The sequence below is a fragment of the Orbicella faveolata genome, unplaced genomic scaffold (genome assembly GCF_042242905.1).
Source record: "Orbicella faveolata isolate gen_17 unplaced genomic scaffold, um_ofav_v1 contig_34, whole genome shotgun sequence".
NCBI classification, from domain to species: Eukaryota; Metazoa; Cnidaria; class Anthozoa; order Scleractinia; family Merulinidae; genus Orbicella; species Orbicella faveolata.
Genome location: NW_028301563.1, coordinates 6555651 through 6568190, shown reverse-complemented (window position 1 = coordinate 6568190; position 12540 = coordinate 6555651). Strand labels below are relative to the sequence as shown.

General features: G+C 40.0%; 1 protein-coding gene and 1 pseudogene across 1 annotated transcript; both read left to right on the top strand.

Moving 5' to 3' along the window:
* Positions 1-4707: 4707 nt before the first annotated feature.
* Positions 4708-7166, top strand: LOC149104421 (uncharacterized). The gene has a single exon (XM_089272174.1). It carries the CDS (start codon positions 4718-4720, stop codon positions 6062-6064), a length of 1347 nt encoding a protein of 448 aa, XP_089128300.1. The 5' UTR covers positions 4708-4717; the 3' UTR covers positions 6065-7166.
* A 1354-nt stretch (positions 7167-8520) lies between these two features.
* LOC149104420 (uncharacterized) lies at positions 8521-10532 on the top strand (annotated as a pseudogene).
* Positions 10533-12540: the final 2008 nt, after the last annotated feature.

Sequence of the window (12540 nt, the reverse complement as noted above, 5' to 3'; positions counted from 1 at the left end):
TAGGGAACAGATTTATCATGGCGTACGTGCATAATCCTACACAGTTAACTTTACAACTGAGTGATTTCCCAATATAGGTAGCAAACCAAGGGTTTATAAAAACAAACAGTATCATGATCCAACTAACACAGAGGGACCCCGTCTACAATACGCCGGAGGAATTTGAAAACACAGCTTTATTTGTATAGTCAGGCCTACCGCCTACACAGTCCGTCACGAAAACCTCCAAACCTTCCGATCCTCGAGAATTTTGCTTGTATCTTTTGAGTGTTTCTTGTGAAGAAGAGATGAGAAGTTGATGTCAAGCAACCTGATCGGCACCGCTGGAACGAAGGTACTTAAATTCCCCAGCGGTGCCGATGAGGTTGCTTGACAACAACCTTTAAGCAATGTCGTAAATACTCTTTTTCTTTGGCCATCGTAGCTTGATAAGAAATAACAAGCAAACTGCGGTGATAAGCATTATTTCTTATCAACCTTTAAGCACTGCTTCACAACAAACGCTCAAAGATACAAGCAATAATTTTGAGGATCCGAAGGTTTTAATCGTTCTCATCAGCAATAATTTTTAGCATAAAATTTCTGTAGGAGAGCGACACCGTGCGTTGCCAAAGTAAATCAAAGATTTAGAAGACAGTCCAGGATAATTCATGCGTTTCTTGATCACCTTAATGATTTTACAGTATGCAAACAGTTTCATGAGTTTCTTCAACTTTATGGGGTTGCATACGCGCGTCAAGTTCAAGACTCGCGTTCTGAGATATAAATCTGCTTCTCTTCTTAATACCATTATATAACTTCCATCAAGTGTACTCCATGTATCAGGGAAAATGGGCCTAGTTACATTTTTAATTTCTTCGAGTATCGTGTCTCGCATTACAACTTAAGGAGTGGAGCTTGTAATCTTGTTCAACCTTCTTATGTAACAACCGGTACTACCTTAATTCTTTCACGTATAAGGTTACACATCTATGGAACCATCTTCTAATACTGAGGACTAGTTGTAAATGTAACTACTATCAATATTAAATTGATTTTCTTTCACAATAATTATTGTTTTATTGGCACTATTGGGATATGTCACATATACATACATACATACATACATATATATATATATATATATATATATATATATATATATATATATATAACTTTGTGTTATTTCATATTACGCTTTTATTTATAATTCTATCTGTATAAACAATGCCCTTCATTTGGCGCGGAAATATGCTCCGATATTTGTCCGCGGACATTATCTATGCCGAGGAGCGAACAGTTTTTCGAGAGTGTAGCTCGAGGAAAACTGTGAGCTTTGAGGAACAAATAATGTCCAAGGACAAATATCCCAGTACATTCTCACGCCACACGCCACATGGAGGCTATTGCGTTCATTATCCTTCAAATGTTTTTCGCAACTCGCGCGGTTTTGAAAATTGGGGAATACATATATCTTATCTGCCGGCTGGGAGGTCCGACCGTAAGCCGGCAAATAACATGTTTATGTTTTTTTTTTTTTTTCCTGCAGTAAATTGGTTTTACAGATTACAAATTGTTTTTTTTACGCAACTCTTGTCATTGAATCGGCTTGCGCGCCGTCTGCTAACGATTTGAAAAAGATCTTGGCAACGAGCGAGTGACTCAGATAGTAGACAAAGAAGATGTATTAAAAAACAGATTTTTTCGAACTACTTTGTGTTAGTTGCATTTATTTCACCAGTTAAGTTCTCCAAAGTTGTTTTTGCGGTGTGAAATTTCGTGCGAAGTTTGAAGTTTTACTACAAAAACAATTTCTGTCAGTCGTTGCTTTTAAAATCACTTCGTCACTTTTCTACCGTAAATTGAATAGAAGAAAGCGAGGAAATTCGTTAAGTGTATTCCACAGAAACTCTCCTAAATACAGCAACAATCAGAGAGGTAAACTCGACTGAAATTGAATCAAATTTTACGACGAGAGAAACATAGGATTACGCGCCATTACAGCGCCAAGCTACAAACAACCAAGCAAACTCTCACAACTCCAAAACACTCAATTGAATTTACTTACAGTGACTTTCCGTGCCATTTTAAAGTGAACAGAGATAAACTTGCGTTGACTAATCGCCGACGGACGAGTAAAGAAGGCAAAAGATTGACGATTACCGCCAACTTTTAGGAGCGAAATTTAGGCAGCGAAGAAAAAATCCGGCCCGTGGGCCGTATCGTAAAAAGCTGGACCGGTCACGTGCGTATGATTAGCCAATCAAATTCGAGGATTTAGGAATCCGGCCCGCTCAGATGCTTGAAAAAAAAGTAACATTCGGATATTTATCAGTTTTAGCTGGGGAGTATTCAGTCACATGACGCGTTTAGACCAGTCGCGAGCAAAAATATTTCATGGATTATACTGACTGATATTTTTTTGTCATGCGTTTTATACATGAGCCCCTGGCTCGGATACCGAGGGCAACCTTTTCCCACGCAAGGCATTAATAAACTGACTGATTCACTGATTGACTGATGTGAATTCGTTCCAGTCCTACGCGTTTACATCACCATGCGGGGGCATTTACAGTCATTCTACGTGTTACGAGTATCATTGTAGAGGAGGGTTGTTTCCAGACAAAACTGAGGATCGCTGGTAACAGCAACAAACTAATTTATTTCCGTAAGGTAACGAATTTACAACACTAAGCTTCTCCAAATTTGAACCAATCTCCTTTACAGAAGAAACTCTCGCCCTAATATACATGAGGCTTAAAGTTCTAGAAACTTCTATTAGGAGCTAAATTAAGTAGTTTGACACAGTTTCTAATCTGAGTCATTACATAAGGATCAGAATGTTCTGGAATGTTCTTATACAAATTGGTCACGGCTGAATGACTTACGGTTCTAGATTGTTCTAGAACTTGACTTAAACAATTTTTCGTAACACTACGTCACGCGTCAACGGTCATCCGAATGTTCAATAAACGTGACAAGTCTTGTTTTCCATATTTGAGCATTGCCTTTTGTTTTTACTAATTTAAAGAGGAAACTGCAAAATTTGAATAGCGATTTGGAATTTTCGAACGGTCTTTTCGAGTTTTCAAAATGTTCCGACCAGCGGCCGTAAATTACTTAGGTCAGGAATATAAGCCACGCATCTCTAGATCAGCTCATGTAACAAAAGGCGCAGTTTGAGAGATCAGTCGAGCGTGTGATTTTCGCCTCCTCAAATAATCACTTAACACATCACGTGAGTCCAGTTCGACATTGGTTTCGTTTGCTGTCATTGTACGAATACAGGCATTGAGTAGTAAGCCTTCCTCTTGTTTTCTGCAAACGGTAAACGCACGTCGACAGAAATTATACTCCCGGGGCAGAAGCTCGCCTGCACTCCTTTTTTCATTCTACAAAAATATATTTTGTAAGAATATCGATTCTGAAACTTGTTAAAGTTTAAGAATATTTTAAGAATAAACCCCAAAGCTGAAATTTTAAAAAGAATATAATTTTGTGTGTTGAAAATTTGTAAATACAAGACATTATATGTTTTTATCTAAACTTGATATATGAAATTCTTCCTTTTTCTGAATAGCAAAACTAGGAAAAAAACAGCAAAAAAAGCACTAGCCGTATAACATTTCTGAAAAAATTTCTATGTGTCATATCAGGATTTATTGCCTGCAGTCCAACATTTGCTCCAAAATTACTTTAACACCATCAAGATCAATAAATCGGAAATGCCATAGGCTATAATCTAAAAATATTAACAAGGCTATTTGCAACCTAAAATCGACAGAAAAATAAGACTATTCAGCCTAAGCCGGAAAAACATATATATTTTTTTTTTTTTACAAAAAAAAAGACTACAGTGGAACCTCCCGTAAGCGACCACCCAAAATGTCAAGCCTAGGTGGTCGCTTACGAGAGCTCAGACCATTTTGCCGGTCAAAATTTTGCCTCATTAACATATGGTAACTGCAGAGAATTAACCATGTTTTAAACGTCTTATTTATGTGAAAAGTCAATTTCGAGAAGAAAAAAAAACCGGTACTTTTCGCTGACAAAATTTCCATCTCTTGTACTACCCAGGAATGCAATGATGCAAAAACATCTTACATTGTGTCCACTTTTCGGTCTATAATCTGTTCAATGGTCCCTCACGGGAGGTTAAAAGTAAAAGAACATCTCAAACTTTTAGCTCTAAAAGTGGTCGCGGTCGCTTACGAGAGGTGGTCGCTCACAAGAGGTTCCAAATATAGTGATCTGACGTGGAAACTTTTGGTACTTTGGAAAACTGGTCGCTGAGGAGAGGTGGTCACTTACGAGAGGTGGTCGCAACCGGAGGTTCGACTGCATTTCTCCGGCTAGCACTTCTGGTACCAGAGAAGATAAGAGAAATGGACCAATGAATAAAACTACATAGCCTCTGTAAGGCACAAATGCTCTCCTTTCAAACTTGGAACCTCTAGAAATATGGTGTCCATGGTGGTCAATTTTGTCGCACAACAGATAGAACAGAGTCTCTTGTGTCACATGGATCTTCACAAAACGCCACAAATTTTACATCTATGACTTTCCAATGTCATCTCCGTCACGTATCTGAACGTCGCGCGTGAATTGGTTGGTTTCCATCACATGTTCAAAACACTGTTCACACGTGACATAGAATGACTACAAGCACATTCCAGCGATGACCATCAGGTTGCTTGACATCACCTTCTGATCACTTCCTCACAAGAAGCGCTCAAAGATGCAAGCAATATTTCTGAAGGTCGCAGACTTTGAATGGAGGCATGGATTTAAATTAATCGCTCTCATCCGCGTTATTTTTAGCATAAGAATGCTGTGCGAGAGCAGCAAATATGAGCATTTTGACACCGCTGCCAGAGTAAATCAAAATCGTATTCACGCTTACGTGGGGAACTTTAGCATCCCGTCGATCACGCTGTTCGTGAGGATGGCGGGCAAACTAAAACAACACAGGACTCGTCTTTACTGTGATCTTCTCAGGACTGCTGTTCTCTTCTGGCCTGCATCGTTTGGAAAGACAGTCGTAGTTCTTGATGAAGAATCGGATCAGGATCATATTTTTGCCAATAACTTAACAAGTCAAATCAGGCAACACTTTCCACATCGGAAACTTGAGGTGGCCTTCGAGTCGTTACCCAGAGACGCAAGTATTTTGAATATTACGGCTTCAATAAAATCTCCGGGTTACAATCGCCAACTTTGGAGCAGTTTCTTTATTGATCTATACACAAACGATCCTATTGTAGCATGGATGGATAGCGATGTCACATTTCTTACACCAGTAACAAAAGCAACCATATTTAACGGCTCAAGGATACGCATCCTGGGTTCTCAGTGCTCCATGAAGATCCCCCGTGTGAGAACATGGGCGCACACTACCAAAATGGTGCTTGGGTTACCGATGGTGGCGGATTTCATGACGTATTTTCCTGTCTATATTTACCGCGACACTTTCACGCACTGCAGAGAGTACATTCTAAAGAGATTTAATACAAGTAACTTTGAAGAAGCATTTAAGAAGTCCTACCATAGCGCCTTTCTAATATCTCCAGTCAACGTTGTGATAAGTTACGCTGGGTTCTTCGAGAGAGATCGATATGACTGGAATCTAAAGATATGCTGTAAACTGACGTTATACAATACACGTTTCCCAGTCGGCCACAAAATTGAACCACAACACACAGAAGATGTTCTCTCTCAACCTCAAACAGCTTTACATATTGATCATACTTTTCAGATAAACACAACATTTTTTCTTCCCAACATTTTTGTTAGTTACTGTCTGTCACAAAGAGCAGCCGATAAACAACAGGCGATTTGCTCCACTCGGTCATTTTCAGCGGACACTAACCTGGTTCTTTTTAATCACGATCTTATGAAACTCACACCGGGCCATGAAACACCATGTACTAGAAGCAAGAGAAACCACTGCCTAAAGAATCTAGAGCGCCATTATAACCAAGTTGGAACTGAAATTAAGCAGGGGCGTGAAATAAAATGGCGGGACCTTGAAACTGTGGAAAGGCTTGCGAAGGAGGCTGACATTATCTGCAAATATTCCACCTAGACAATACGCGTCATAAAACGGTGGAGCTCATGTGAACGGGAAATCCACTCAATCAACGTTTGTAATCGAGTGATCAACAATCTCTTACAAAATAGTTTTTTTGGCAACACCAAGTATTTTGCGCGTTTCCTATTTACCAGGCCTCAGTTTGCCCTATCTTTGTTGTTTTTTTAAACCTTACATTTCGGTTTTAGTTCGAATTCAGAGTTCAGTTATTACGATTTTATTCGAAATTCTTTAAATCTCCTATATTCTTCCATGACTCTTGATTTGAGTCCATTTTGAATTGGTTTGCACTTAGCCAAGCTACGTGTATTAAATTGTGGGCGTCTGCTTAATGCCCGGGTTATATAATTAATTGCACTGAGGACATCAAAAAGCGCTCAGCAGGACGGGCCAAAAGGTGTCCGCGACCGCTTAATAGAAGTGACCGTTTCATAGGGATTTTATTTACAGTATTTTACTCACAGCAATTCTAAGACTTTGATAACTGGCCGCTTAACAGAGGGTGGCCGCTTAATGGCGGTTTGGCAGTATTCCATACGGTAAACGTTTTGACAAAATCTACAATGCGCTGTAGTCCTAGAATTTAGAAAAAAGTTCTGGATAATTCATTCAATTCATGATCACCTCGTACATATTTACAATGATTTTATAGAATGTAAATTTTCATGAATTTCTTCATCTTTATGGGTTTGCATATGCGCGTCACATTTCAAATATCTTTTCAGTACAGGGAACAAAACAACGAAAGAACAACGATTATTTAGGGTCGTGAACCGACTTTTTTTGTTTAATCTATAGTTCGAGCGCTCTCAAGTTTTCTTCTTAAGCTCTGCGCTAGCGACGATCGCATGTTGTCTTGACATGTTGATCATTTCTAGTTCTTTTAATTCATTTCCGCGTCTCCGCATCAAAACATTGAGTATCACTATACTCCTTATTCCTCAGATAGACTTCGATGCTTACAAGATTTTTCCTTAATTTCCAAAATTCCGTGAGAGTGCCATTAATTTATGTACATGTCTCAGTACGATTAACAAGAGCAAAGTAACACTAACTTCTTAGAGGTACCTAACAAGATTCACGTTCCCAAATAAAATCTGCCTCTCTTCTGAATACCATTCTATGACTTCTAACACGTGGACTTCATTTGAATTCGATCCAGTCCTATGCATTTACATCACCCTGCGGTTAAGCACATTCCAACGGTGCCGATCAGGTTGCTTGACATCAACTTTTTATCACTTCTTCAGCAGAAACGCTCAAAGATGCAAGCAAAATTTATCACAAGCTAACAATATTTGATAAAACTTCCTTTGTTAAAGCTCAGAAAAAAAAAAAACAGAACAGCAGGATTTCGTATGTAAGACTTCACAAACAGAGATTTGCTACAGCTCTCATGTTCAAGTTTTGTTCGTGGAAAGCATAAATTTAAATGGCTTTCAATGCCAGAAAAGTTTTACAATGAAAGGTCGTCATATCGCTAGAAAATTCTCTGTAAAATTCCCGCAATGCATTACTACCAGTTTGTTGTGTTTTTTTGCTCGGTCTCCGAGTGCCGAGTGCCTTTCTTGAACCAGCTGATTCAACTCCTGCTCGCTTTAATTCGCAAATCTCTAAGAAGGGGGACGCCCGGCAAAAAAATTAAGCTCGAAATTTGCTAGCTCACGGAAATAATATTCCCCATCTCCGGAAGAATCATTAGATTTTTCCATATTTAGAAGAAAAATAGGAATTATGTTTTACATAGTGTCAACATCGATGAAAAAAATTGCCGAGACAAAGTACGAATAAACAAACTGACGTGAGCGTGCAAGGCACGGGCAAATGGTCGAGCGCGTTAGCCAGTCAGAAAGCGCGCTTCGATAAGGCTATGTTAAAATACGCTTTTACATCACCCTGCGGGGACATTTAAGCACATTCCAGCGGTGCCGATCAGGTTGCTTGACATCACCTTCACATCACTTCTTCACAACAAACGCTCAAAGATGCATGCAAAATTTTCGACGATCGGAAGGCTTGCATGGAGTAATGAATTCAAATTGATCGCTCTCACCTGCGTTATTTTCAGTATAAAAATGCTGTACGAGAGCGACAAAAATGAGTATCGGAACGTTTGGAGGTTTTCGTGAGGGACTGGTGTGGGCCTTAGGCCTGACCATACAAATAATGCTGCGGTTTCAAATTTCTCCGGCGTATTTTAGACTGGGTCCCTCTGTGTTAGTTGGATACTGTTTGTTTTTATACACGCTTCGTTTGCTACGTACTAGGAAATAACTCAGTTGTAAAGTTAACTGTTTATGTTTATCTACTTAAGTCGTGATAAATCTGTTCTCTACAAAATGGTCAAAAACAACAGACTTCAAAAGTTAGGCTTGAATTTGAATTTCATGCGTAGACACCATCTAACGACGGCTATTAATTATTTATAAAAGCGGACAAAGAAATTTTTTTACGCAAATAAGTGTCTCCATCTTTCTGGCAGACGCGAGATGTTCCACAGGGCTTCATCATAATCTTAATTAAAAAGACAAGGTTGCAATGAAACGCAGGTTTTTCTGGGCCTTGAATCGCTTTGCATTGACGCGAAGGTTTCAATTCGTCGCCCTATTGATGACCTTCAGTGGCATTATTTTATGGAACTGTATCAACATCAATAACAAGAGCGAAGTAGCAGCCCCGTCATACAACCTCGCTGACAAAGCAAGACAAAATCGTGATGGCACTTCCATGGAAAATTCTACTCCATCGATCTCGCTGTTCGTGAGGATGACGGGCAAACTGAAAGAACACAGGACTCGTTTTTTTCTGCGACTTGTTCAGGACTGCTGTTCTCTTCTGACCTGCATCGTTTGGGAAGACAGTCGTAGTTCTTGACGAAGAATCGGAGCAGGATCATATTTTTGCCAGAAACCTCACAAGTCAAATCAAACAACACTTTCCAGATCGCAAACTTGAGGTGGCCTTTGAGTCGTTACCCAAAGACGCAAGTGTTTTAAAGTTCAAGGGTGCTCGAAAATCCCCGGGTTACAACCGCCAACTCTGGAGCAGTTTCTTTATTGATCTATACACAAACGACCACATTATAGCATGGATGGATACCGATGTTGCATTTCTGGCACCCGTAACAAAAGCAACCATATTTAACGGCTCAAGGATACGCATCCTGGGTTCTCAGTGCTCTATGAAAATTGGCTGGGTGCGAAAGTGGGCGAACGCTACCGAAATCGCGCTTGGGTTACCGATGGTCGCAGATTTTATGACGTACTTTCCTGTCTACATTTACTGCGACACTTTTACGCACTGTAGAGAGTACATTCTAAAGAGATTTAATGCAAGTAACTTCGAAGAAGCCTTTCAGAAGATATACCAAGGTGCTAGGTTGATCTCACCTGTCAGTGTAGTGATTAGTTACGCTTGGTTCTTCGAGAGAGATCGATACGACTGGAACCTAAAGATATGCAGTAAGCTGAAATCATACAATAGACGGCTTCCAGTCGGCCACAAAATTACGCCACAAGACACAGAGAATATTCTGTCCCAGCCCCAAACGGCTTTCCATGTGCCTTGCCCAAAAGAGCCTCTTTCCCCAAACATCGTGATTAGTTACTGTCTGTCACACGAGGCAGCGGGAACCCACAGGCCATGTGCTCCAATTATTCAGTTTCACTAGCCGATAACTTGTTCTTTTTCACCACGATCTTCAAAGGATCACTCCAGGTAAAACACCGTGCACTGGTAACAAGAAAACTGAACACTGTTTAAAAGTTCTAGATCGTCATTACAAACAAGTTGGGATGGACATCAGAAAAGGACGCAAAATACAATGGGAGGATTTTGAAACAGTCGAAACCCTTGCAAAAGAACTTGACATTATATGCACAATGAAGGCAAAGGGAAAAAAAGACAGACTGATTAGAATTGATAACTTAGAGTCACAAGTGTGATTATGAAAATATCGAGGGACCCCAGCCAGTATAAATCACATGTAGTAAAATTTTAAAACGTTCTCGGCTAAAAATATTATACAAGCACAAGCTTTCGGCTGCATAAGGGTGAGTTTTCAATGGGTGAAATGATGAAAGAGGCGCCGCCGGCTAAAAGTGTTAAAATATAGTGTGATTGCAAGAGAAAATAATGGAGATATAATTTAGAATTTTTGCTCAAAAGAGCCGATGCTCTATCGTTCTGGGAGTGGAAAAGGGCACAACTTGTACAGCATTCTTTTGCATAATGTTGTTCCGTAGTTCTATTTTATCTACTGATTTGAGTTGATAACTTGGAGTCTCAATCAGTTCTGATTATGAAAATTTGGAGGGATTGCAGCCAGGATGAATTATACTAAAATTTGAAAACGTTTTCTGGCTAAAAATATTGTTAAAAAACACAAGCCGGAGTTCTTCTGATAATTAATAAAAGAAATAAATAGACTAAGGTAATGGAAATAAAGTGCATCAAACCCCCATTTTTTTTTTTTTTTCGTTAAAACGAATCTACTTGTTATTTGAAATACTTCTGCGAAAACACTTTTGGATTCAGTTAAATCCTCGATTTTCTGTGCCCCGACGAAATCTCGAAAATAGCTCCAAAACACCGCCATTTTGTTTCGCGACCGAGTTTAAAGGAGAAGGTCGCCCCAAAAACCGTGTATTTTTTTCCATCACCAATAAAAAGTTCACATTGAGTTGAGTTACTCACCGTTGTTTTAGCTTCTTAAGTGGATGCGATCCCAATGAAAAAGAAGTGAAAAGTTCGACACCGGGAGCCGCCATTTTGAAAGGATCTTGCAGTCCAGGCCGAATATCCGTGACGTCATTCCGTCCGAATTGGCGCGAAGCTCAAAGGCTGAAGCTCTTCCTTTCTGTTCTAAATTCGTTTATTCAGCTGTGAGCTAAAATGTTCGGGCCCCGGCTGTAAAACCAGAACCGAAAAGGATAGGGAAAGAGGAGTGACTTTCCTTAATTTGCCTGGAAAGAACAAAAATTGCCAAAGAAGTGGTTCTAATAGCTACGTCGGGATCGGATGAGAGATTCATGCAAAAAAACTCGAAAATATGTACGTGTCCAACGAGCATTTCACAGACGACTGTTTCAAAACTGAATACCAGTTCGAGCTTGTGGGTGGAAACACAAGAAAGAGGTCATTGAAGAAAAATTCTTCCGACAATTTTTCAACGGAAGGCCCTTGTAAAGGCATACATTACAAGCGAACGGCGCATCGCAAGGAACGAAAAGAGGTAGCCATCAGTTATACTTTTCATTTTTAAAATCCTTTTGCTCTGCAGATTTGTCGTTGATTTGATTTGGTAAATATTATTTCTGCGCAAGAAATTGAAGCTCCTCGCTGGACTACAGGGCTCGAGTTTCAAGAAAAAACATTGGGTCCAGCTTGCCCCTAAGTTTTCAAGTTTGGTCGCCAGCACAATTATTTTAGTTCGTATAGTGTGATCGTCCGGGTGAGTGTAGTTCTGAAAAGAACTGTTGTTGGTGACTGACGTTTCGACAACCTGAGCGGAAGTCATCTTCAGAGTCAAGTGAATAGTGTTTGTCAGTCGATGATGTTATAAGTCTGGTCCGTTGAACGTGATTGGTCAGTATAGCCATGATGGTATTGGCTGAAAGACTCGTGTAAAGTTTGTCATCAGTCATTGGTGGGTTTCGATCCGTCTATTGTTAGTCAAGTAGGTCGGTTTTGGTCCGTGTATTGTTAAGTCGGTCTGTTAGAAGTCCGTTTGTCGGTTTCGTTTCTGTCGTGGATAAGTCGTTTGTAAGGCGCTGGTAGTTGTTGACATCTGTTAAGAGGCGTTTGTTCTAGGTTAGTGTACCAGCTTTCCAGAGTCAGTCGTTGAAAATAGTTTGTACTGTAGGTTAAGCACTGAGCAGAGTCCCAGTCAATGTTGTGGTTTGTCAGTTGATGATGTACAGCAATGTGATTGTTGGCATCACCATTTCTCGTGGCTCGTTTGTGTTCAGTCAGTCTCGTGTTAAGGTTTCTGCCAGTCTCACCAATGTAGGAAGCCTGGCAGTCGGAGCATTTGATCTTGTAAACTGCTCCCTGTCTGTCGTTAGGTTCGTCTCTGTCTTTCACGTTGGTCAGTAAGTGTCGTAACGTAGTTGTAGGTTTGTGGGCTACACGAATGTTGTAGGGCTGTAGGATCCGCGAGATGGTCTCAGAAGTGCCCTTAATGTAAGGTATAGTCACTGTAGTAACAGGCGTAGGGTTCCTGTTCGTAGCGTCAGCTTCAGTAGGTTGGTAAATGTTTCGTCTAATAAAGTCAGCGTTGTAGTTGTTTTTGTGAAAAACACGTTCAAGGTATCTGTTTTCGTCACGTAAGCTGTCCGGTGTGTAACTAGTCGCCAAAAATTTTCGACCCCTCAGGCTTAATATATTTAACGAAAAAGACGCTAAAACGGCGTGAATCACGGGTTTTTTCATGTATAATCAGTTCGCCGCTTTTTTTCTATAATGACAGG